This window comes from Halichoeres trimaculatus, unplaced genomic scaffold, assembly GCF_033239565.1.
Source record: "Halichoeres trimaculatus isolate MK-OKI-2021-1 unplaced genomic scaffold, fHalTri1.1 fHalTri1_scaffold_2, whole genome shotgun sequence".
In the NCBI taxonomy this organism is placed as follows: domain Eukaryota; kingdom Metazoa; phylum Chordata; class Actinopteri; order Labriformes; family Labridae; genus Halichoeres; species Halichoeres trimaculatus.
Genome location: NW_027437180.1, coordinates 40,044,602 through 40,066,959, shown reverse-complemented (window position 1 = coordinate 40,066,959; position 22,358 = coordinate 40,044,602). Strand labels below are relative to the sequence as shown.

At 38.6% G+C, this 22,358-nt stretch overlaps 2 protein-coding genes and 1 non-coding gene across 6 annotated transcripts; all 3 read right to left on the bottom strand.

Moving 5' to 3' along the window:
* Positions 1–1,051: 1,051 nt before the first annotated feature.
* nsmce1 (NSE1 homolog, SMC5-SMC6 complex component) lies at positions 1,052–6,740 on the bottom strand. 3 transcript variants are annotated; one of them, XM_074697589.1, is made up of 8 exons: positions 6,624–6,740; positions 6,182–6,303; positions 2,200–2,321; positions 1,980–2,057; positions 1,754–1,900; positions 1,536–1,652; positions 1,318–1,444; positions 1,052–1,191 (listed from the first exon to the last, which is right to left on the bottom strand). In XM_074697589.1, exons 2-8 carry the CDS (start codon positions 6,297–6,299, stop codon positions 1,157–1,159), a joined length of 744 nt encoding a protein of 247 aa, XP_074553690.1. In that variant the 5' UTR covers positions 6,300–6,303; positions 6,624–6,740; the 3' UTR covers positions 1,052–1,156. The 3 variants fall into 3 exon arrangements, with proteins under 3 accessions (XP_074553690.1, XP_074553681.1, XP_074553698.1); XM_074697580.1 differs by having other exon boundaries at positions 6,632–6,739; XM_074697597.1 differs by lacking the exon at positions 6,624–6,740 and adding an exon at positions 6,412–6,609.
* A 1,161-nt stretch (positions 6,741–7,901) lies between these two features.
* vps37a (VPS37A subunit of ESCRT-I) lies at positions 7,902–18,498 on the bottom strand. Of its 2 annotated transcripts, none has more exons than XM_074665488.1 (12): positions 18,016–18,498; positions 16,516–16,590; positions 16,041–16,158; positions 14,321–14,424; positions 13,161–13,374; positions 12,955–13,025; positions 12,734–12,861; positions 12,577–12,635; positions 12,427–12,495; positions 12,201–12,344; positions 9,226–9,314; positions 7,902–9,098 (listed from the first exon to the last, which is right to left on the bottom strand). In XM_074665488.1, the coding sequence occupies exons 1-11, from the start codon at positions 18,123–18,125 to the stop codon at positions 9,234–9,236; spliced, it is 1,173 nt and encodes a 390-aa protein (XP_074521589.1). In that variant the 5' UTR covers positions 18,126–18,498; the 3' UTR covers positions 7,902–9,098; positions 9,226–9,233. The 2 variants fall into 2 exon arrangements, with proteins under 2 accessions (XP_074521589.1, XP_074521590.1); XM_074665489.1 differs by having other exon boundaries at positions 13,161–13,371.
* A 2,971-nt stretch (positions 18,499–21,469) lies between these two features.
* On the bottom strand, positions 21,470–21,685 carry LOC141787235 (small nucleolar RNA U3). The gene has a single exon (XR_012598051.1). It is a non-coding gene; the product is annotated as a small nucleolar RNA U3 (small nucleolar RNA).
* Between the last annotated feature and the right edge of the window lie 673 nt (positions 21,686–22,358).

The window sequence follows — 22,358 nt, the reverse complement described above, 5'->3', positions numbered from 1 at the left end:
TAATTTGTCTGTTGTTAAAAAATGCATCATGATGTTACAGTAATTGGAAATTTGGGTCTAAATCAAAATAAATTTAAGTACAGAACGCACAATTTCTTTTTCTGATGTGTAAAAAAAAAAAAAGTTCAATCAGTGATGATTTTGTTTTGTATGTAAAACTGTTTGTTCTTTTTTCTTCTCATTAAAATGTTTTCTTCATTCTGCACAAGATAAGTTTTGAAAAATATGATAAATTTGATAAAAATGCTTCAGAGAAATCCTAAAAATGTGGAATTTTAGATTCACTGATAAATGCATTTTGAGAATGTAAAAATTAAAATGTTGGGTTAAAACAGGAAATTGGATATTTGAAGTCTTGGATTTCAAAATCAGATTTTCTTCTGTTGTATTTCAGAAGCTTCTTTTAAAATGCTGGAGTAGGAAATTGTTTTGTTATTTTGATATGGAAAAATAGTTAATGAGAAAAAATATAAGCACTATGAAAAACACACATAGTTTATAAAATAGAAAACAGTTTGTGTTTAAATTCATCAATGACTTCGCTTTTTTATTTTTCTTGTCTGAAAGAGACAGAGAAATACAACACAGAAACTGTGAATTGGTACATTTTTAAATAATCTGCAGATGTTGAAGGTTTTATTTTTTGATTTTAGATTAAAAAACACTTTGATTTTGATTTTTAAATAAGGTATGTGAATGTCACTTTTCTAGTTCCTAAATATGAAAAAAAATGGCTTGTTTTGTCTGATGTGTTAGTGATGGGGTTATTTTTTAACTTGTTTATCGTTTTTGTTCTATTTGTGGGTCTTGTATTTATGTCTTGCTTTATCTGGTTTAGTATTTATGTGCACCTTATAAAATGAAATGAAAAAAGGTTATTGGAAATCTGATCCAGAGCAAAAGATTTCTAAACTATCCAGATCAGAGCTTTTTGGCTTAAAGGTCTGTCTTTTTTTCATTTGGTTGTTGTTTCCTTTGTAAAGAAAAGGAACAAAATGATTAAAAAAAACTAACTTCACAATGACTCAAAATCTCCTTTATTTAGGTCATTTTATAACATCTTATATCAACAGTTTGATTTATGAAAAATTATATTCAAATATACAAAATAAAATTCATTAAAAAAAATAATTTAAAAAAAACAAAGTTGGGATCCTTATCTTCTGGACGTAGAGCGAGGACTTCTGATTCCTGCAACAAACAACAGAAGACGTGAAAAAGGGTTCGTTGTCTCTTCTTCTATAAATCACAGAGATTTAATCCATCTTCTTTTCATAGATAGTTTCAGGGAGTGTGGAAGAAAAATAAATCACATACTGGGGATTTCATGAGGCCAGAAGTCGTTACAGGCTGGACATCGCGGCTCTGGTTTTCCTTGAAAGTACCTGGCCACACATGGGTTGTGTATTTTAATTCCACACACAGGGTTTTCACAGATTTGGCTCTGGAGAGGAAACACAGAGCCTGTCACATGACGCACACCATCCTGTGATTAAACCATTAAACATTTGTGTCTGTATGTGAAATACATTCACCTGGATGGCGATGTTGTGGCAGATGTGGCAGACTTTGACGTGGTCCTGATACATGGAGCGGATGTAGGGCTCCATCTCTATGATGCATCTAGTGGACAATGTGTAATCACCCCTTTTCTACGTCAGGGGACACAAACACCCCTCTTTAACTTCCCCTTTAAACTGAGGCTTTATCCAAACGTAACACTTTAAGTTCAGACTGGCTGGCTTTGTGTTACCTCATCCAGCCATTTGTCCTGCACGAGTCGGGAGAGGAGGTGCTCCGTCTCGCTCTTCTTCAGCTTTTTGGAGGTCATGCTGTCAGCGCTGTTTAAGATGTCTGTGGAGGACGCCTTCCCGTTTTCAGAGCTAACGATCAGCTCCATCTAAATCAGAAAGATGGGACAGTCTGAGTCATACCGCTGAGCGTCCTTTTCCACCTTTTTGGTGTGGACATTTACTCACCGTTTTCACAAACAGCTCCAGCTCATTGTCGGCATAATCTGAAGACATCCTGGTGATATCAGTTACAGCCATGTTGACCTAGACCAAAGTAAAGTGTATCTAAATTAAACATACTACATCAAGGCATATTTTGGCTCTCATACTGACTAGTTTTAATCTTATGAAGGAACGATGAAGGTTTAAGTTTTAATATCCAGCAGTTCAAGAAGCTGACACTAACCAAGGCGTAGAACTGTTGACCCGAATCTTCAGACGTCCCCTTTCTGATCTGCATGAACAAAGGCTGCAGCTGTGTGTTGATGGTACCGATGAATTCATCGAGCTGTTCTGGGACATGCTGTGCTGCAAAAACAAACAAAGAATGAGTCAACCTGCAATCATAAAGGCAAGAGATCCTGGATGGTTTAGAGCAGGGATCACCAACGTGGAGGCATGTACCAAAATACATCACTGGTCACAACGGAGCTCCTTCCAGAAAGGACCTCTTTCACAATACATGAAATTTTGCCCACAGCCCAATTTTTTGTTTATTATGTGGTATTTGTAGTACACCCAGAGACTCCCAAAAATATACTTTTAGAAAATCCAAAAGTCATCCAGGGCCTGTACTATGACCTGTTTTATGATCATTGCCATAGGTGTGAGCCAGGGCGCACACTTTACCCCAAAACTTACTCAAACACAAATAATAAGTCATCAAATTGGGTCAAATCACCTTCACTGAAGTCTGGTGCATCTTTTGAAATCAAATGTAAAGCTAAGTATTACAATTGAAAGAAGTTATTGAATTTAAACTGGAAAAAAAAGTTTTTTTTTTCATGATTTTTTTTCAACAAATTCAATTCATTAGAGATGTGTCTGACCAACTTACAGTTGATGTACACCTAAAATACTTACAAATTATTTGGCCACATATATATTCTCAAAGTGGGAAAGAAATCATCAAATTCTGAGAGCGGTAAAGTTGTTCAATTAACAGGTTGGGTCACTGTGGTAGAATCAGGATACATATCTTGTATATCAGGGAACCTTTAAAGATTTGTTCAGAATTCATCCTTTAAGTATGATTTCTTTTACAATTTGGATGCTAGATTCAAAACAAACATTTCACATGAAATGTTATTCATTTTAATATTGAACAGCCACAAAGGGCCTGTATATTATGCCTTTGTGATGAGATAATAATGAGCCATTGATACAAGTAAAAACCAATGCATTTTTGGATTGTTGTAATCAGACTGTAAATATCTACAATGACAGCAATACAGAAACATTATTTCTGTCAATTTCTGTTTCTAGTACCTATAAATACATGTAATCTGTTTAATGGCCTTTGTGTCTTTTTGCATAGCAATGGCTTGGACAATTTTCATTTGTAGACTGGAACTATAGTAAGGGAAAGGGGATCTGAGAAATCCATAAGATGATTGATTGGCTGGTTATTTCATAGAATACAGTCTTTGAATTTGCTTGTGTATGGTTGGAGGGGTTTCTGATTTTGAAAATGTTTATAATATCCCCAATAATAGATTACAGACGCAACATGTGCACCGAGGCCGGCTTTACGCAGGGGCAAAAGGGGGCATGGCCCCCTTAAATAGGTGCCTTGCCCCCTCAAATCAAAATTTTACGAGTTGAGAAAGCACATTTTAATATACTCACAAAGTTAACAGACATTATTGGCTGACAAAATTATCTGCCGAAAAAAAGACACACGATACTGCCTTCTCGTCTGTGTCCCTCTGCTGTGCATGTATTCACTCAGCACAGACACACACACCAACACAAACGCACACACCTCTCAATAAGCACCCAATCACACCGCAGTATGCAAATGAGCCAAGTCAAAGCCCCAGCCTGAGAGTGTGGTGTCGGGTTTCAGCACAGTCATGGAGTGACAGTGTTACAAGCTGAGATGAGCGCTCACATCCATTGCATGTGACAAACTGAAAACAAGTGACCTGTGTCTGACAGACCCCTACGTAAAGATTGTTTTATACAGCCTATGGTAAAGACCCATCCCAGACTGTAGTTGTGTACAGTTTTTTTCACATAATCACAGCGTTTTTCGCTTTTTTTTTTTTTTTTACAAACCAAACTTACTTAGCTGTTGAGTTGCTAAAAAAAATGAAAAATGAAAAATGAAAAATGAAAATCAGAAAATAACCTGCTGTATATCTGATGTGGTTTATGAATTAGTTTAAAAAAGTTTTTTTTATTATCATTCATAGGACTAGCTTTTAGTTTTGTAAATATTGACTATGTTGTGTGAAGTCCTGCTTTATATCAAAATTTATTTGAGGATTAGGCCATCCAGTTAAGATAAATGTTGCCGGTTGAAAACTGGATGAAGGATGTTTTATTTTATTTCATTCATTTATTTTATTTTTATTTTTCAGTTTTTTCCCCTGAGGGATTGCCACCTTATTGTGGTCAGGGGGTCTGCGTGCCTCCCTCAGTGACCTTAAGAGCTATACCAGCAGGAGCTTAGTCTTCAGGTGGGACACCCAAGCTGGACAGGTCTCAAGGTAGAGGCCTGACAAAGTGCAATCTACTTCTCCAGGCTGGGGTTAGACACAAAGACCCCTTTCAATTAGGGATGCACGATATTATCGGCACAATATCGGTATCGGCAGATAAAAGCTTAAAAACATGTTTATCGGTATCGGCAAATATGAAAATTTCTGCCGATAGGCACAGCTGATAAGGTGCTATTCAGTTAGGATTATTATTATTTTCCATCTGAAAAATAAGCTCCTTAAATAAAATGTAGCACTTCATTTATTTGCCCTGCAGAGCTCTGTGTCTGTCACCAGGTTGTTACAGTAGCTCTAAAATAATCAAATGCAACTTGGTTATGTTTAAAAATGCATTATACATTTAAAGTTCATGTGATCTAAAGAAATTATTTTTCTGTATTTCAATACTGAATGTGTTGAGTTTGAAAAAAATAATACATTTCTTATTTATGGTAAAATCAAATGTTTTTTGTCTTGTTTTATGTGTGTTTCTTAAACAAATAAGACCATCACAATAAGAGCAACATATAAATTCCAGTACAGGATAGACTTAGCTTTCTTTACAGTGAATAAAACAAACTTGTGATTATCGGTATCAGCCAAAAGGGGTTTCGATATATCGGCATATCGGATATCGGCAAAAATCCAATATCGTGCATCCCTACTTTCAATTTAAAAAAAAAAAACATTATTATCAGCACAGGAAAAAAAAGTGCTGGAACCATAGACTGCATAAAACATGGACGTAGTCTCGCTGACATCACCCGTCTGTATCTGGAATGGAAAGTGAAGCAGATCGGCTTTAGCAGCCATATTGGTAGTGGCAAGGGCTTCACGTACAGCTATAGGGCTCTGGCCGTCACATGACCCTCAGCTGTGCCTCTTATTTGGGGAGCTCGCGATCTAAATATCCTCTGAACGGCCACGTTTGAAAAAAATTCACCCCCCGTACAGTGGAAGCCAGTAGTAAAATTATTGACTCAGACAGGAGACGTTTTTTGAACCTGTCTGTAAATAGGTCAATTTCTGCTTAGAAAATGTCTTTTTTGGCTTGGTGTGTATATGACTTCCACTACTTCCAGAGCCAGCCTCAAGCAAACACTCCAGGAACAGCAGATTTTAGCACTTCAGCATTGCCTCATATTCCCAGACTGGAGGTAGTCGCTTGGCTGGAACATGATGTGTACTGTACACATCATGCCCCCTTCACAATTCTGACTGCCCCCTCATATATGCCTGTCTAGAACCGGCCCATTGTGCACACATGCCAGATGTTCTCTTTCCAGCAGGACAGAGACAAAAATTTGCCTTCACAGGATCATCTGATGCATTCTTGTCAAACTGAATCCAAACATTGTATTTTATTTGAGATTTGTGACGAGAATGAATCTGTCCCCTAATGAGATCAGCATCATGCTGGTAAACCCAAAACCCAAATATGAAATAGGAAATATAAAAGAGGTCCTTTATGTTTCCTACCAACATTGTTGTGTAAATCCTTAATGATAATTGTGTAATAATTTACACTAACATATGAGCTCTCTCTTAACATAGTTTGACTACTACTACTCGTATTATTATTGTCAGTCTCAACAGGTTGGTGACCCCTGATTTAGAGGGTAACTGCTATGTTTGAAATTACATGAAACATAAAAGCTGTTTGCAGATAAACAGAAAACTTACTGTTGTGGGTTTCACAGCAAAACTGATGGAGCTTCCGGGCGTCTTGTTCATCAACTATCCCGCTGGACATCATGGTTTGGAGGAACCTCCGGTGGCTGTCTCCCATCTGCCGGGACATGGCTCTGGACGAACGGAGTAATCACAGTTAGTACAGTCTGCTCATACAGACTTATGACAATAAACAAGAACCTTAGAGTTAGTTTTCAGGACTGTTTTGACAGATTTATCACCATTCTGGTTTAAATCGTGTTGAATTAGTCTAATAACCAGTTGAAGGCTCAATATCTTTGGTTTCACTGAAGCTAACGACCGTTGACGTTTCACGCTAACCAACAAAGTGCGTCACACGGAGGTTTTATGGTTTGACGGTTGATGTTTAAAGCCCGCCATTTATTCTTGCACAGCTTAGAGATGAAAAATTAACTCATTTGACAGAAAACACCTTCTTACGTTGAATTAATGTTGAAAAACAGCTCCCGGCTCCCTGAAATCGCGCCGTCAGTTCGTTTCCCCGGATGTACTTTCTTCTTCGGCTGCTCGAATCAAGTTACAGGCACTTCGCGCGTTTCGAAAACTATACCGCCACCTGCTGCTGTGGAGGGGGGAGTTAGTTTACGCCATGTAATAATGTAAACACGGACAAAAATAAGCAAAATTGAAATAACTGAAGAGGTAAAACAGGATATTAATATCACAGATATGTAGTTAAAAAATAACACATTATAAGAGAAAAATATAGAATTTAGATATTTAAATCAAATTTATATTATTTTATATAAATATTCATATATTTTCTAAAATATAAAATTAATTAAAATTAGTTATCAATTCTAATAGTGGAGATTTTTTCATCACATCCGTTATTTTGAAGCTTTTCAATGTAATGTTTGGCATTTAATATAATGAAAAGCCATAAAATATCATCAGTTTTATATATTATTTTGCTTGTAAATTCTATTTTTCATTTTGTTAAAATATATATATTTTTTCAATTCTGGTTAAATTCAATTTCTTATTTATTTATTTTCTTTATTTTACCTTTTTAAAATTAAGTGTATTGTTCTGTGCAATTCTGGCAATGCAAGAAAATAGTAAAATGATTGTAAAATAAAAATAGATTAATAGATGAAAACAATTCAACCAAATCAAAAAGTAGAACACAATTAAAATATTTCATATTTAATGTATAAATAATGTAAAAATGATAAATATATGACGTATAAATTGTGCATATGAGTGAAATTCAAAAAGGTGTTTCAGGAATCTTTAAACAACTGGTGTCATGCCCTATGTACAATGATTCCTTATTGGATTTTTGTTGTGATCACACACATATTTATTCTTCCATTTATCTGACCTTTGACTTTTAATTCCTCATTTGAATTTATCTAGTTGTCCCCATCCCTTAATATCAAATCCCCTTACCTGGGCTCATCGTAACATAAGTGGTAGCATGAGTTGCTTTAAAGCCATTTCTCTTTAAATTTCTACAGAGACAGCATTTGCTAGGAGAACTTTGCTCAGTCTTGTTTGCTTAAAAACAGTAATCTGGTTATTTATTCCACACTAATCCTCTGCGCTGAACACTTAAACCCACTGTTGTTCAGTGTTTGTGTCGCTGAAGTACAATGCAAGAATAAAACCTGCTGAGTAAGACTTTTTTAATCAACCTCAGCTCCTGTTAGGAGGTATGACTGAGCAAACTAAAACATGAAGAGGGTTTATTCTAAATGCTTTATTATTCTAACAAATTAAATAACATATAATACAAGGTGGCTGCGTCTGATTACAATATAGCCTATTATTAACATCATTAAATACAGTATCCAATGTCCCCAAGTTTTACTGCAGCATTAGACCTAATACTCATCAAAGATATCACAAATCTCCAGAGGCTCTTCATCACAATTCAAGCTCCAACAGTGTCAAAAAAAAGGGCGTTCATCATCATCATCATCGTGAGCACGTTTACATCAATTCAAAAAGGGGCACGGGATTAAAACGCATGAACAAACCGTGACTGCTTTAAAGTACAGTAGAGAACTTCATCATGGGCTCCACGGCTGTGTGACGAACACACGGATACTGGGTCAAGACATACTCGAGATGAACACCACACACTGTAATCACACCAAACGATACACTACTTTTCATTGTTCAGAGCTGGTTTTTAGAGCGGCTTCTCCTGCGACACACTCTTTGTTTTTGTTTTTTCATTCAGGGAGAAGATTCTGAATTCTTGTAAACAAACATCTGCAGATCAGAAGTTGTTTGATTCTTCTGGGATAATTCAGCATGACCTGACGATGACAAACACCAGATCTGTCTCCTCTCCGTCGTGCTTTGATTGCATGACCGAGGAGTTCTTTCTCTGATGAGCCTCTCCTGGTTCACGTTGGGCTGAAAACCTCAAACCAGTTGACTCCTGGCCTGGCTCTGACATCAACGTTTTTAATTTTGAAAGTCAACCAGATGTTTTTCGAGTTGTTTTTGGTGATTGATACCTATCCCTGACAGAGTGGAGTCAGATCTGGTGTGATTCTGCCGTTAAAACAAGGAGAATGTAACGTTATAAAGTTTTAAATTTCACCATGTTAACATTTACATCCTCATTTTTCCAACACCAACCACTCCATCCAGGTGAAGTTTCTGCTCTTTACAGAGCAACGTAAAACCTTAAAAGAAACTACATTTTCTGATGTCACTGTGAAGTCAAGACCAGACAGACAGCATGTGCAAAACAAAAAAAGAAAAAAAAAGGTAGATATCCAGATTTAATCACTCCACAGACACGTGCGTCTCGGCTGCTCCAACAGTCTTGTGTCTCTCTGAAGTGCCCATTGTTGCCTCGGTGTGCTTTTTCCTCGCCTCTGGTGTCCTGATCCTTAAAGTTGGCAGCAGTTGGCTGAGAAATTACCTGGAGGAGGGGAGGAGAGGAATGAACAGAGGGTTTTCCAGGAAAGAAGAGAGGAACGTTAAGCCACAAACAATGAAATGAGTGTCTGGTTTTGCTGCTGCTCCTGTAATCTGTGAGGGTGCTGTACCTTGTTTTCTAGTGGCTGGTAGGAAACGGTCCATGTGTGTTGATGGACTGCTGTAGTTTTTCCTCTTTGGCCCGTCTGCTGTGGCAAAGCTGTGGAAGAAGGAGAAGATCTTCAGACCTATTTAAATATAGCCTAAACCTTCATTAAAGAGGGGCTATGGTGTTTTTTTAACCTTTATTCTGACCCTCTGGTGTTGCCATAGTGGCTTACTTTTTAAATCTGTTTTTTTTTTCTCTCACTGCTGTTTTTAAAAACTCATTTGTCAGCCTCTCTCTGAAGCACTTTGTTTTAGGAGCTATCTCTTTAAAGCTCCCTGCTCCACAAACCCCTTCAGTCTGATTGGCCAGCCCTCTAGAGGCCAGTCCTTAGTGTTTGAGGCCCTGTAATGTGTCGCGAACCAATTAAGATATCCTTGTGTTTTTTTTCCTTCTAAGGCTATTTGATGCGGTAAACTTTCTTCTTCTGTTATTTAATGTGATCAGCAAACAGCTTTAAGACTCACTGCAGCCATCCTCTGGTAGGAATAATGTATTACACAAGGCATATGCTGAAATCCTGAGGTTAATTTTAAAACCTTCTTAACACTTTTTTAAAAACGTTATCAAAAAATGTTAAGCCCTCAACTTGACTTTAAGCTACTATTAGCAACTAATCTCTAACAGTTGTAGTATGCATTTTAACAGAAACGAGGTAAACTGAGAAGGAATAAAGCTTGAAAGAATAAATTAAACTGAACATTCAGATTTTATCTTATCTGTGACTGACCTTTGTTTTACTTTTAATCCCTTCACTGGGATCCTTTTAGGCCTAAATTATTTTCACCTTTTCTCACGTTTGCTATTCTATTATATCTTTGCTTTAATATATTAATTACTTTATTTTAATATGAATCTGTCATTTGTTTTTAACTGCCTTTCATTGCCTTCTTTCTTTTTCTTCCAGAGTTTATGTTTTATCCTTTATTTCTGACCTCATGGTCTCATTTTATGTTGCATGGTTCTTGTATTGTCTGGGTTCCTGTGACTTCTACTTCTCACTAAGGTCTTGTTTTTGTTTCCTGTTTTTGATTTGTTCCCCTGTGCTTTGTTGTGTCCTGTCTGTTGTCAAAGCACTTTGCAAAACGGCTGTTTCTAAAGATGCGCGCTATCTAAACAAAGTTATTATTATTATTATTATAAGTAGGTGTGCACCAATGACAATATTCTGCCCAATCACCGATCTTTAAAAAGACTGACCTGCCAATACTGATTCTAACCTTTTATTTCTCAACTCTGATAATGTTCAAAGCCCGGCTGAAAACAGTTCTGTTAGCTTAGCATATGACAACTGAAACAATTTTATCTGCACTCTCCTCTTTTAATTTAATTAATCATTTTTAATGTTTTTTTTTTACATGATTTTATGCAATGATTTTATTTTGCCTATTGTGATTCATTTTATGTTAGCTGGAAAGCACTTTGAATAACCTTGTGTATGAATTGTGCTCTACAAATAAACTTGCCTTGCCTTGCCTTATTTTTCACAACAGGCAGCTCATACCTTCAATTCTCCAATCTTATTTTGTTAAATATTATTGAAAAATACCTGTGAAACAATAATATCTTTATGTTTTAACTTAAACAACCAATAAAGTGTCCTGAGGTTTAGGTCTCAGGGCAGAAAGCAACGATGGCTGGCTGTCAGACCTTCCTGGAGGTATTTGATATCAGTTTCATATGTCAGGATGGGCCGATCACTGATCCCCCAAAATTAAGGAAATCTGCACTGCTTGATCGGTACATGTCTAATTGTAAGAAATGCACTTTAAATGGAATCCCCACCCCAAAAATCGTGATAGAAACGAATCGTGACAACATCATATCATCCCAGCTCAAGCAATGAAAAATGTGAGCTTACAAAAAGATAACTTGAAGATTGAAAGCAGGATAATTTTTGGACCATATCTTCATTTGAAGCTCCAATAACCAGAAAATGAATGTTTCTAGCTTCATACATAAATTATTTTTTTTAACCCTCTGAATCCCAAGCACTTTCTGAGCGTTTTTGCCTCAGTAATATTTTTACTGTGGACTCATTTTCCCCATAAAGTGAAGTGCAGCACCTCTATAGATTCAGAACAACCATGGCTATAGGCTGATGTAACTCAATTATGTCTTTATGTAGTGTAAAAAAATTAAAAGCTGTCATTCATTAGAAAAAAGAGAAACAAAAATTACATTTTTAACTGATTTTCTTTTAAAAATTCTAAAAATAAGGTGGGAGTATATACACAACACACTTTTAGGTACCCAGAGGCTACACATTCCTGCATTTAAGATAAGCTGATTTGAATATTTACTTAAAAACAATGAAAACTGTGAATAACTATGTACAAAACACTTTATTCAAGTGTTGGATCAAAGAAGAGTGATGTATTTTTATTTTTACAAGCTCTGAACACACAAACTGTTGCTCATTGGTGCAGAGCAGCCCCAAGCTGAAACATGACACCAGGAAGATGGAGGGAAATTTCAAATAATTCTTCAGATTTAAATACAGGACAAATATCGATCATTCAGGGCTTGTTTGAAGCAGTAAAGAGTGTAGAATTATTTGATTTTTACAAAATTGAGCAAACAGTTGATTTTCTGCAGATTTTCAAAGAGGGTGTGCGAATAAATGAGATGATGGTGGCAGTCTCACAAAATCATCGTTCTTTCCCGCCAGTTTTCGGCATGTTGCTGATGTCACGTGTGATGCATTCAGAGACCGTTGGAAATTTGAGAATCTGACAGAAAATAAGTGTGTTTTGGGATCCTGAGGGTCAATCTGTAAATCTTAGGATGGATACTTTGTGTCAGCTTGTTTGCATATTTGGCTCCAAACAGAATCCCAACAGGGTGAGACAAACTTGCAGCGGCATCATCATCATCATCATCATCATCATCATCCCCCCTCCTCCGTTAAAGAAACTAACCCCACCCGTGCTTTCTCACCGTTCTTTTCTCCATGAAGCTGGTCAGGAATTCATCGATGTCCGTGCGCCCCTCCAGGAAGTTTTCGGCCGTCACCTCCGACTCCTCCTCGGCCTGGTGGGCCGCCACTTTTAGTCGCGCCTGTAAGGTGCTGAGGCTGCAGCTCTAACCGTGGACAAAGTCACACATGTTAGAAACTCAGATTAAAGCTTTAAAGATGTTGGTGTGAAAGAGTGCAGCCTCTTACTTCACTGAGCTCGTGCTGTCTCTGCATTCTTGTCTCGAAGGCCGACTTCATCTGAGTCAGCTGTTCGTACTGTGAACAAACCAGAGCACGCCGTGAGCAGCCGGACAAAGGCATGAATGTGTCTGAAAGAGGCGCGGATGTTTCACCCACCTTGTAAAGCATTTCTTGTCTCTTTCCTTCCAGCTGTGGCTCCATCTGAAGGTTTTTCTCTGGAGGAGACAGAAAGAGAAGAACATTTGCTCATTTTAATATTTCTATCACAACGCGTCGTTACGCCTCCTCACATGGGGACAGATGGGAAACCTACTGGCCATGTCTACGATACTGTTGACCAGCTCCTCTTTGTCGTTGGTGACCTGTTTGAGCTGAGGCAAAGTCACGAAGAACTCCAGCAACAGATCCTCGTTTTCAGACATGCTCGAGAGCTGGGTCAGACTGAGGGGAGAGGAGACAGGCGTTAACGCCAAACAAGAAATTAAAACTTCACCTCAGAGGAAGAGACATGGAGAATATTCAGGGGTACGTTACTTTAAGTCACTGAGTTCAGGGAAAGATTCAGGGATCTCAGGCATCTTGTACATGTGTCCGTTCAGTCCGGCCTGAAACACACAGAAACTCATGTAGCATCATGTAAACAAACAACATCCATGTAAACGTGAGGAATCCATGACAGGCTTCAGGCCTAAACTCATCTCTATCTGTGAGCCTCTCTGGGCTGGACTGGGTCACAGTACCTGTCCGTCTCCAGTGGGGACAGGCAGTGGCAGGTCAGAAATCAGGCCGTACGGTGCTGGGGCCCGTGGGGGTCCATGGGTGCTGTCGACCCCCGGGTGAGGCATAGGAGTAGGAGACGGAGCAGCCGGCGCCGTGTGACCGGGGCCCACATGGCGAGGGTAGTGGAAAGCCTGAGTGGGGTACGGAGCCATGCCGGAGGGCTTATACATACTGCTGTGGAGGAGAGGAGCTTGTTAGTCACACTAATGCATCAAACTCTGAGAATAGAATAGAATAGAATAGAATAGAATAGAATAGAATAGAATAGAATAGAATAGAATAGAATAGACTTTATTTGTCCCTGAGGGGAAATTCAGGAGTTACAGCAGCAATCAAGAAAACAAAAGTAAGAAAGCGTATAGAAAGTTCCAATAATAATACATAACAAAAATAAATAAATAATTAAAAAATAAAACATAAATAATAGTTAAAGCTGCAAGCAGCGTTCGACGGGTCCTCGGGGCTCCTGCCGGTTCTTCACGGCCCTCTTAGTGCTACAACTGTTGATACCATGTATTATTTCCTCTGCTGAGTCACATGACCAGCTGCAAAGAACTCCTAGACAGTGTGTGACATCATCACGGAACTGCTGCAGCAGAGGGAGGATTCAAATTCACAAAAGTTTACAAACAACTCCTCATATAGGCCAGATGTTGACCTAATCTGTGTGAAAATATAATATTTTTGAAGGAAATTTTGTCAGCAATCCATTCATGTCATTTTTAAAGCTGTACGACTTTTACTTTTTTGTCTAGAGGCCCAAATGCAGCAGCCTGAGTATCTGAAAAGTGTTTTCCCACCTGTTTACATGGAAGGAGCTAAAAGGGTTCGCAGACTTTGAGAGCCCGCCATTGGAAAACCGGGTTTGAAACATCAAAGTCCTGCATATGGTTTGTAGAGCAGGGTCTAGTCTGTCAAGTGAGCAAATTTCAAGCCAATACCTCTTATGGTTTTAGAGGAGACAATTTTGAGAGAAAGGGTAAAAATGCAGGGAAATCTTATTTTGAAAGGCACATTGCCGGCTTTCTGTTTGAGATAGGCAAAAAACACCACCTATCTTTCTCCTACCTACAGGTTTTTTTTGCCACAATGAAAGTGTCTATGATTAAATAACACTCACTACGGAAAGCCAGCAGGGCCAGAAGACATCAAGGCAGGAGGACTTTTCCAGAACTCATCCAGCAAACTCTGAATGACTTTTCCGAGGTCTGAATGCATCCCAAACTGAAAAACAACAGAAATACTGTCAGTACTTTGAGAATTACCAAAACAAAACCAACATGCATCTGTCATTCTGAAAAACCGTTGGTCTTAAATTTGAACAAATATGTTGCTATTTATTTGATATTTCACCAAACAACCACACATGAATCTAGGAACAATCCAGCACACACAGATTGAAATGAATCTGGTTGTTGTGGATTTCAGCGTGTGCAGGCAGACCCTTTTACTTGTGGTGTTCCCCAAGGGTCTGCTTTGGGCTCTATCACGTTCTCTCTGTAAATGCAGCCCTTTAGGTCTTATTTCAGCTTTGCTTTCCCTAATAAGTCCATAAAAACTCCTCAGAATGCTGCAGCTAGACCCTTGACTGGGACCAGGAGGAGAAGGCACATCTCTCTGGTGTTAGCATCTCTACAACGAAATTCAAGATCCTTCTTCTGACTCACAAAGCTCTAAATGGTTATGAACCATCCTATCTTGGGGTGTATTCACACCTGGATCTTTTGGGGTTGTTGTTCAGAAACAGTGAACAATCTCCCCTGAAAGGTTCCTTGGGGCGTATGTGAACACAGCAATCTCACTCGGATACAGGACAAAACAAGCAGGTCGAGATCGCCAAAAATAGGCAGTCTCAGCTCGCTTCCATTTGAGCCCTGTAGCGGTTCCTGTGCAGTGAGAACACAAACGGCCCAGCAACCGACACAGCTGACTCATAACTGTGGCTCACACTGTAGTGATGGGGGCAGTAATGAGCTCAGTTGACAACTGTACGGTCAAAACAGTAGAAGAAGAAGGAGTTGAAGAATCTACAAACTACATATGTTGATTAGCGCACACTGGTCCATGAGCCATAAATGCTATAACGCTAACTAGCCACACACGTTGCTGATGCTCCATGGCTGTTCTTCTCTGTGGAAAGCGGGTAAGCGCATGAATGACTGAAGATGAGTTAACTCCCCGCCTCCTGGGTATGATTCCTGACCAGTAAGAGAAAAAAATTGATCGGACATGGCATCTGTTTACAACTTTGGACCACAACAGACTTTTGCCTTGTGAACACAAACAAACCAGTTGACAACCGCTACGATTGGATCATTTCTGCTCCTGAATCTGAACAAAGCAAACAAGCCACAGGTGTGAAGACATCCTTAAAGAGCCCATGTTGCCCTTTCATCCCTCTGGAAAACTGAGCTCCCAGCCTGCCCATCGTAACTCTGGTCTCTAAAAGTATAAAAGTAGTCTGGGAGGTGGCGCCTAAAGTTATGAGGCTCTTCTTCTTTGGAATCATCTTCCAGCCAGGGTCCAGAAGGCAGACGCTCTCTACTTTCAAGAGGAGACTTTGCTTTTTGGTAAAGCTTATAATTAGACCTAGCTCAGGCCTGGACCAACACAGCCTCAACGTCTGTCTAACATGAGTCTGATCCAGCTCGAGGTTTCTGTCTGTAATAAGGAAGTTTGTCCTCTCCATTGTAGCTCAGCAAATGCTGCAAAGGTCTCTACTCATGGTCGGGGTCAAGATGACTCCAGACTCTTTATTGTGTCTTGAAGTTGGGTCTTAGGTTGTATCTTAGGATGAACTTAAACCAAAGCTCAGCATCAGACCCTGGACGACGTCTTACATTAGAGATGAGGGGGCTGGTTATTATGGTGCCATTATTGCTGTCGACTAGATGATGACCAACAGGAGGGTAGACGCTAACAACAGGTTTCTCCTGGGGGAACTGAGGAGGCAACAGGCTGCAGGAGAGGAAACAAAGAGGAGGTTAAGCTCAGTTTTAAGTTCTTCAGAAAAACAGGATAGAAAACAAGATATGCTGCACAATTAGCTGTGCAGTTTTTGATGTTTTAATGAACTCTGTAAAACCTTTAATGTGCTAAATATCTTCTCTAAAAGTCCTAGGAGTTCACTGAATTTCTGTCGGTTAATGAGTGGAGACTTAACAAACATCGTTTCTCGCTGTAAGTGCCTTTTCTGGATTTTCTTGTATTTCCTCTGAAAGAGGCTAAAGTAAATACGACAGTTAGGATCTTGTTTCTGGTGTGATGCAGCTGGTTCTGGCAAAAGTGTGACCAAGGGTGCAAAGATGTACTCACACGTTGACGCTGATGGTGGAATTGTTGACTGTGAACGGTATTCTGTACTCCACATCTTTCTGGATCTCTGCGAGACTGAAGGACAAAAACACACAAAGTTTAAAGATCTGTGAACTCAAATGTCAGGATGTAATCACGAGGGAAAGATGGAATCATCCTCGACTGAGGATGTGTAACGTGTCAGACATAATCAATGTCTTACAGCTTCTATTGCAATTTTACATCAACACAAACACAACCAGCTAATTCAGAGCTGTCTCATGTGTACAAGTGTCGTTCTCAGAATCTGGGGTTGGCAAGGACAGAGAAACAACCTTATGAGAGCAGGTGACAAGGACCGACCAAAACATTAGGGTTTTTTTTGCAATTTGGTTGTGTAAGAAATAGTTACAATTTGTTTTAATAAACACCGTATGTCTTCAGTCAAACTATCTCTTAGTTCTTTCTTTAATTATTTTGCATGTATCACAGTTTGTTGCGCATTTTGAAGTTGTTTATACCTGAACTTGTACTTCCCTGGGTTTTTACTTTGCTCATGTGTAGGGATGGGTCCTGAATTAGGTACTTTTAAAGGTACCGACCAAATTCCATCTTTAGTACCAGGTACAGATTCAGTAGAAGAGTAGGTGATTTTACAAACAGGACATTGGAAGTTTACATATTGAGAAATACATGTTAAATTGAAACATTTTAAATTTTATTATTAGACAATTAAATATATATAACTGCATAAACACACATAAAAGCACCAAAAATTGGTACCATTGAGTTCCGATTTCGTATTACCGTATTGTCAAATATGAAAGGTACCCATCACTGCTCATGTGATTGTTTGTATACAAGTAAAACTATAAGTAAATAAAGACCCTTAGGCACATGAAATCTACAACAACCTATCTCTGCTGTGTGCTGTGTTGAAAGCTGCTTCTTCTACACATCGTGCTTTGAGCACATGAAAACTATCACCACGGTGATTAGTCTTGTTGACCTATACATTCCCACGAACACTGAGCAGGCAGAACAGGCAGAGTCATCACTTCGTAACTCACTCTGTGTTTATATGACAAGCAAAATCAACTGCACAGGAGTGGAGAAAAAGGCTCTCCAGTAAACAAAGTGTAATACTTTAATTTCAGCATCTAATTAACTCGTCATATAAATGTGTGGCCGCAAGGATTGGCAAATACTTGAGCCATCACAGGACTTCCACATGTGTCATCAACCCTAAAAATAGGAACTGTCACTCGATTAGCTTGTGTTGTGATCTTGCAGCAACAAGCAGCAGTTTGTGGTTTGACTTCAAACCGATTATAACGTCTTTAGTGAGGCTGACATGTTAGCAGAGTCAGCTATGTCAACATGTGATGAACTCAGTAAACATGTTCGTGTCAATAATGCCGGTCCATTGTACAAGACATACTGTGGTGATAACAGGTCACGGTTGGTGAGGCTGTAAGGCACACCTGGCTCTGGTTTTGGCCCGCCTGTTGTCAACATTACCTGGGATGAGCAGCTTTGAGAGACTCGATCTGCCGCTGTCTTTGTTGCTGAAGGCTGTTCAGAGGAGGGAGCGGTCCGGAGCCTTTGGATAAGGGGAAAAGCCAGTTCATCCTCTCCTGGCGACACCACTGCCTGGACTTGTTGACGAAATTAACAAACCGAGACGAGACGTAGAGGAACAGAAAGTGAGAGTAAACCGAGAACGATGTGAAGATTTGTGGTGCTAACTCCTGTTAGCTGTTTGACGCTAAGGCTTCGGTTTGTTATTCACACGAGGCTGACTTTAAAGCGTCCTTTCACAGTCATGTGAACAAACTCATGTTTCAAACGAAGGTTGATCCGCTCTCCGACTGCTTTACAAAGATTGTATAACTATAATCAGTGTTACGGGGACGATAAATGGTCTAATCTGAGGAAAACAAAAACCTTTCGAGAAACGCTGAGGCTTGATCAACTTATTTACGTATGACGTCACACAGCGGCTTTACGTACAGCGCAACTTCCCCTTCTGGCACTATTTCAAAATAAAACAACAAGCCCGTTTCCGGTGGGAAAATACAGCAACGATTGTCATATTGTCAAGTAAGTAAATAAAATAAATTACCTTTGATTAAGTTTATGATTACTGTAAATATAACCTCTTTAAGCTTTTTAAAAATAATTTTATGTTGTACTTGATGTGTAGATTTTTTGTAACACATCAACTGAGTTAGAATAGAATAGAATAGAATAGAAAATACTTTATTTATCCCCGAGGGGAAATTCAGGAGTCACCGCAGCATTTAAGAAAACAAAAGTAAGAAAGAGTACAGAAAGTGCAAAAAAGTCCATAAGAAATTAGATGACGACATCCCGTCCACCACTCGTCCACCGCTCTCCAGCCCAGCCAGTCTCCACCTCCACAGGGTCCAGGACTGAGCCTCCCCAGCAGTCTGTTCAGTCTCTGTCTCCTGGATCCTGTCTGCTCACAGCAGGCGAAGCTCCTCCAATGTGGCGCCAGCGTCCGATGTCAGCTCCGTCAGCCACGTCCGTGAACAGCACGATGCCGCTGGGTTAGCACAGCTAGCTCGTCCATCCCCCGGAGCGAGATCCCACGTTCCCAACAACGATGGATGGAAGGACAGGTCCACGTCATCACCTCCCAGCTCACATCCGAGAACCAGCACGTCGTCCTCACCTCCTCCTCCTCAGCTCGAGGGAAATCATTAAGCCCTACACTAGTTAGCATTGACATGCTACAGGCTGCTAACAGCTAATTTTGCATGTAAACAATGCAGCCATGGTTACATGTAGGATCTCCAGACAAACACAGGAGAAAAGTAGTCAAAAATATCGCCGAAGCCACAAAAAGTTTGGTGTCCGTGACCAACAATGAACCATACAAAGTGATGATCCACTCCAAATACAAAGATGACGAAAAAGAGACAAAAAAAATTACAAGAAACGGACAAAGACGAGAGAGCTGCTGCAACAGGCAGCTACTTGGGTAGCGCCTAGCAACGGAAAAGTTATTCCATTTTATTCACTCTTAGTGTAATATTTTTCACTTAATACTTTCTTTTTTGCGACTGTAACTCTACAAATTTCTCCATTGTGGGACGGATAAAGGAAAAACTTATCTTAAATGTATAAATGGATTATATATCTCAGAAACTACTTACCATTCTTTCTAGTTGAAGTTATGCAGGTATACAGAACAATTTAACCCTATTAAAAAAACTTTTGAGGCAAGGTGATTAAATAAGCAACACGTGTTTTTTTTATTATTATTTATCTAATTTAATTCATTTATTTCGGCACCGGTGAAAGAACCACAGGTATACACAGATGAAAAACATATGAAAGCCTGTATCTGCCAAAATAATGATTAAAAATATATATACTATTAATTGTTATTATTATTATTATCATTAGTAGTAGTAGTAGTAGTGGTATTCATAATAATAATAATAATAACAACAATAATAATAAACATCTGATACATTTTTAAAAAGGTAGACGTGTTTGATTAAAAAAAAATTGGGACTTGTCCTGAAAGCTTTTTTTCTGCCAGGTTAGGAACTATAAAATGCTTTTATATGTTACAGATTTACATTAGACAGGGGTTAAGAGAGAGAAACTAGTCAGCAAACCACAAAAATCATCTTTTAATCTGTGTGGGCAGGCTAAAAATTTGGGGGTTTTATTCGACTCTGAGCTCAGTTTTGAGCCACATAACCGGATGGTCACCAGAAAAGCTTTTTATCATTTAAAGAACATAGCCCGTGTGCGACAGTTTCTCTCTCAAGCCAATGCAGAGACATTAATCCATGCTTTTATCACCTGTAGAATAAATTACTGCAATGCTTTTCTTTCTGGTCTTCCACAAAAAAATCTACCCTCTTCAGCTCCTGAAGAACTCAGCTGCACGGATGCTGACGGGGACCAGAAAGAGAGCCCATATTACACCGGTTTTAAGGTCTCTGCATTGGCTGCCCGTTTCTTTTAGGACAGAGTTTAAGATTCTTTTACTGGTTTTTAAAGTTCTTAATGGTCTTAGTCCTTCATATTTATCAGATTTGCTTTTACCATACGAGCCCATTAGAGCCCTCAGGTCTTCAGGAAGCTCTCTGTTAACAGTTCCCAAAGTTAAAACAAAAACTTACGGTGAGGCATCTTTTTACCTCTGTGGCCCCCACTTATGGAACAGCCTACCTGAAAACCTGAGGGCTGTATCTAATGTTAATGTCTTTAAAAACAAATTCAAAACCTACCTTTTTAGTCAAGCTTTTACCTGAATTACCTTTGAGTGTTTCATTTATTTTAATAACAGACCACTTTTTATTATTTTATCTTGTCTTATAAATTGATTACTGAATCTCATCTTTTCTTTTTAAAATCTTTTATATTATTTATATTTTTATATTTTCCATATTTCATTCTCTAGTTTTCCTGTTTTATCCTTCATTTATCTTTCATTTTATATATATATATATATATATATATATATATATATATATAAACTTAATTTTAAGTATTTTTTATTCTTAATTCTTAAAAATCATTTTCTCATTTTATATAATGATAAATCTATTTTTATACTTTTTACCTAACCTCAGTACGTACTGGGTACAGCAGTGTGCTTTATTATTGTCTTTTATCTATGTTGCTTTTTTATCAACACTGTGTATGGGTTGCTGTGTGGGTGGGTTCCGGGGCTGGGTGGAATGGGTTTGGGGTATAATTATTTTTATTTAATTCATGTGTCTGTAAAGCACTTTGTGCTACATTTCATTTGCATGAAAAGTGCTATATAAATAAATTTTGATTGATTGATTGATTGATTGATGAGACAAAAAGGATGTTTGGGTAAGTTTTCAGGAGGGATTATATGCAGACCCCAATCTCGAGTACTTCTTGAGGTAGATTTTGCGTACCCATTTCCAAGTTTGTTTTTTCTTCACCAGATTGCGCGCCCACTCTGATCATGTTCCCTTCCTCAAAGCCTCCAGAGAAGACAGTGAACGATCATCAATGACAGAGGACTTATGAACTGAATCATTATCCTTTGCCCGCTTCACGCTCAGAAGGGAACATCACGATTCATCATCGTGGTTGGCGAGACCAAACACTTTAGAAACACATTTCTCAAGTTAAGAACTATAGAAATGATCCCTGAAAGTATAGTCTTAAAGAGATAAAGTACACTCACAAGTATTGATGTCTGGAACAGTCTGTTTCAGTCAGAGGCTTTTATCCTCACAATATTCAAGTGAAGAGTATCTCAATGATTCATTAACAAAACATGGCTTTAATTTAACAAGTAATATCTCTAAGATAGCTTCAAACGGTGTTTAATGTGGAACAGTTTGATTGTGGGAACAGAAGACCCATAATGCTTTGCAGCCGCTGTCACACACGCTAATGCGTTATTTTACGAAATTTGTTGATTTCAGCTCGAGTGAGAACTGATAAAAAAGCAAACTGTTAAGAATTTCATCGAAATAATATGATAAAGATGCTGTTTTATGGGCTAAAAGTGATAATATCGACGATTTTTAAATTCTTCTCTCATTTATAGCCCGACGGTCCGTCAATGAAACTGGTCCTGACAGACTTAGAGCGGAAACGTTCCGCCCTGACGTCAACTACTTTATACTCCTAATGCTGGCTTTTATCGTCTTGTTAACCAACGGAGGTGATCCATAATTATTTTTTAAATGTTAACTAGTATTTACTCGGTTACGTGAACAGACATGAACGTTTATCATTGGGTTCTCTTTCGTTAACCGAAAAACGTCACATTTAGTTCCTAGTATCACACGTGGTCGGCTGATCTCACCGAACACCTTCGTAGACATGTT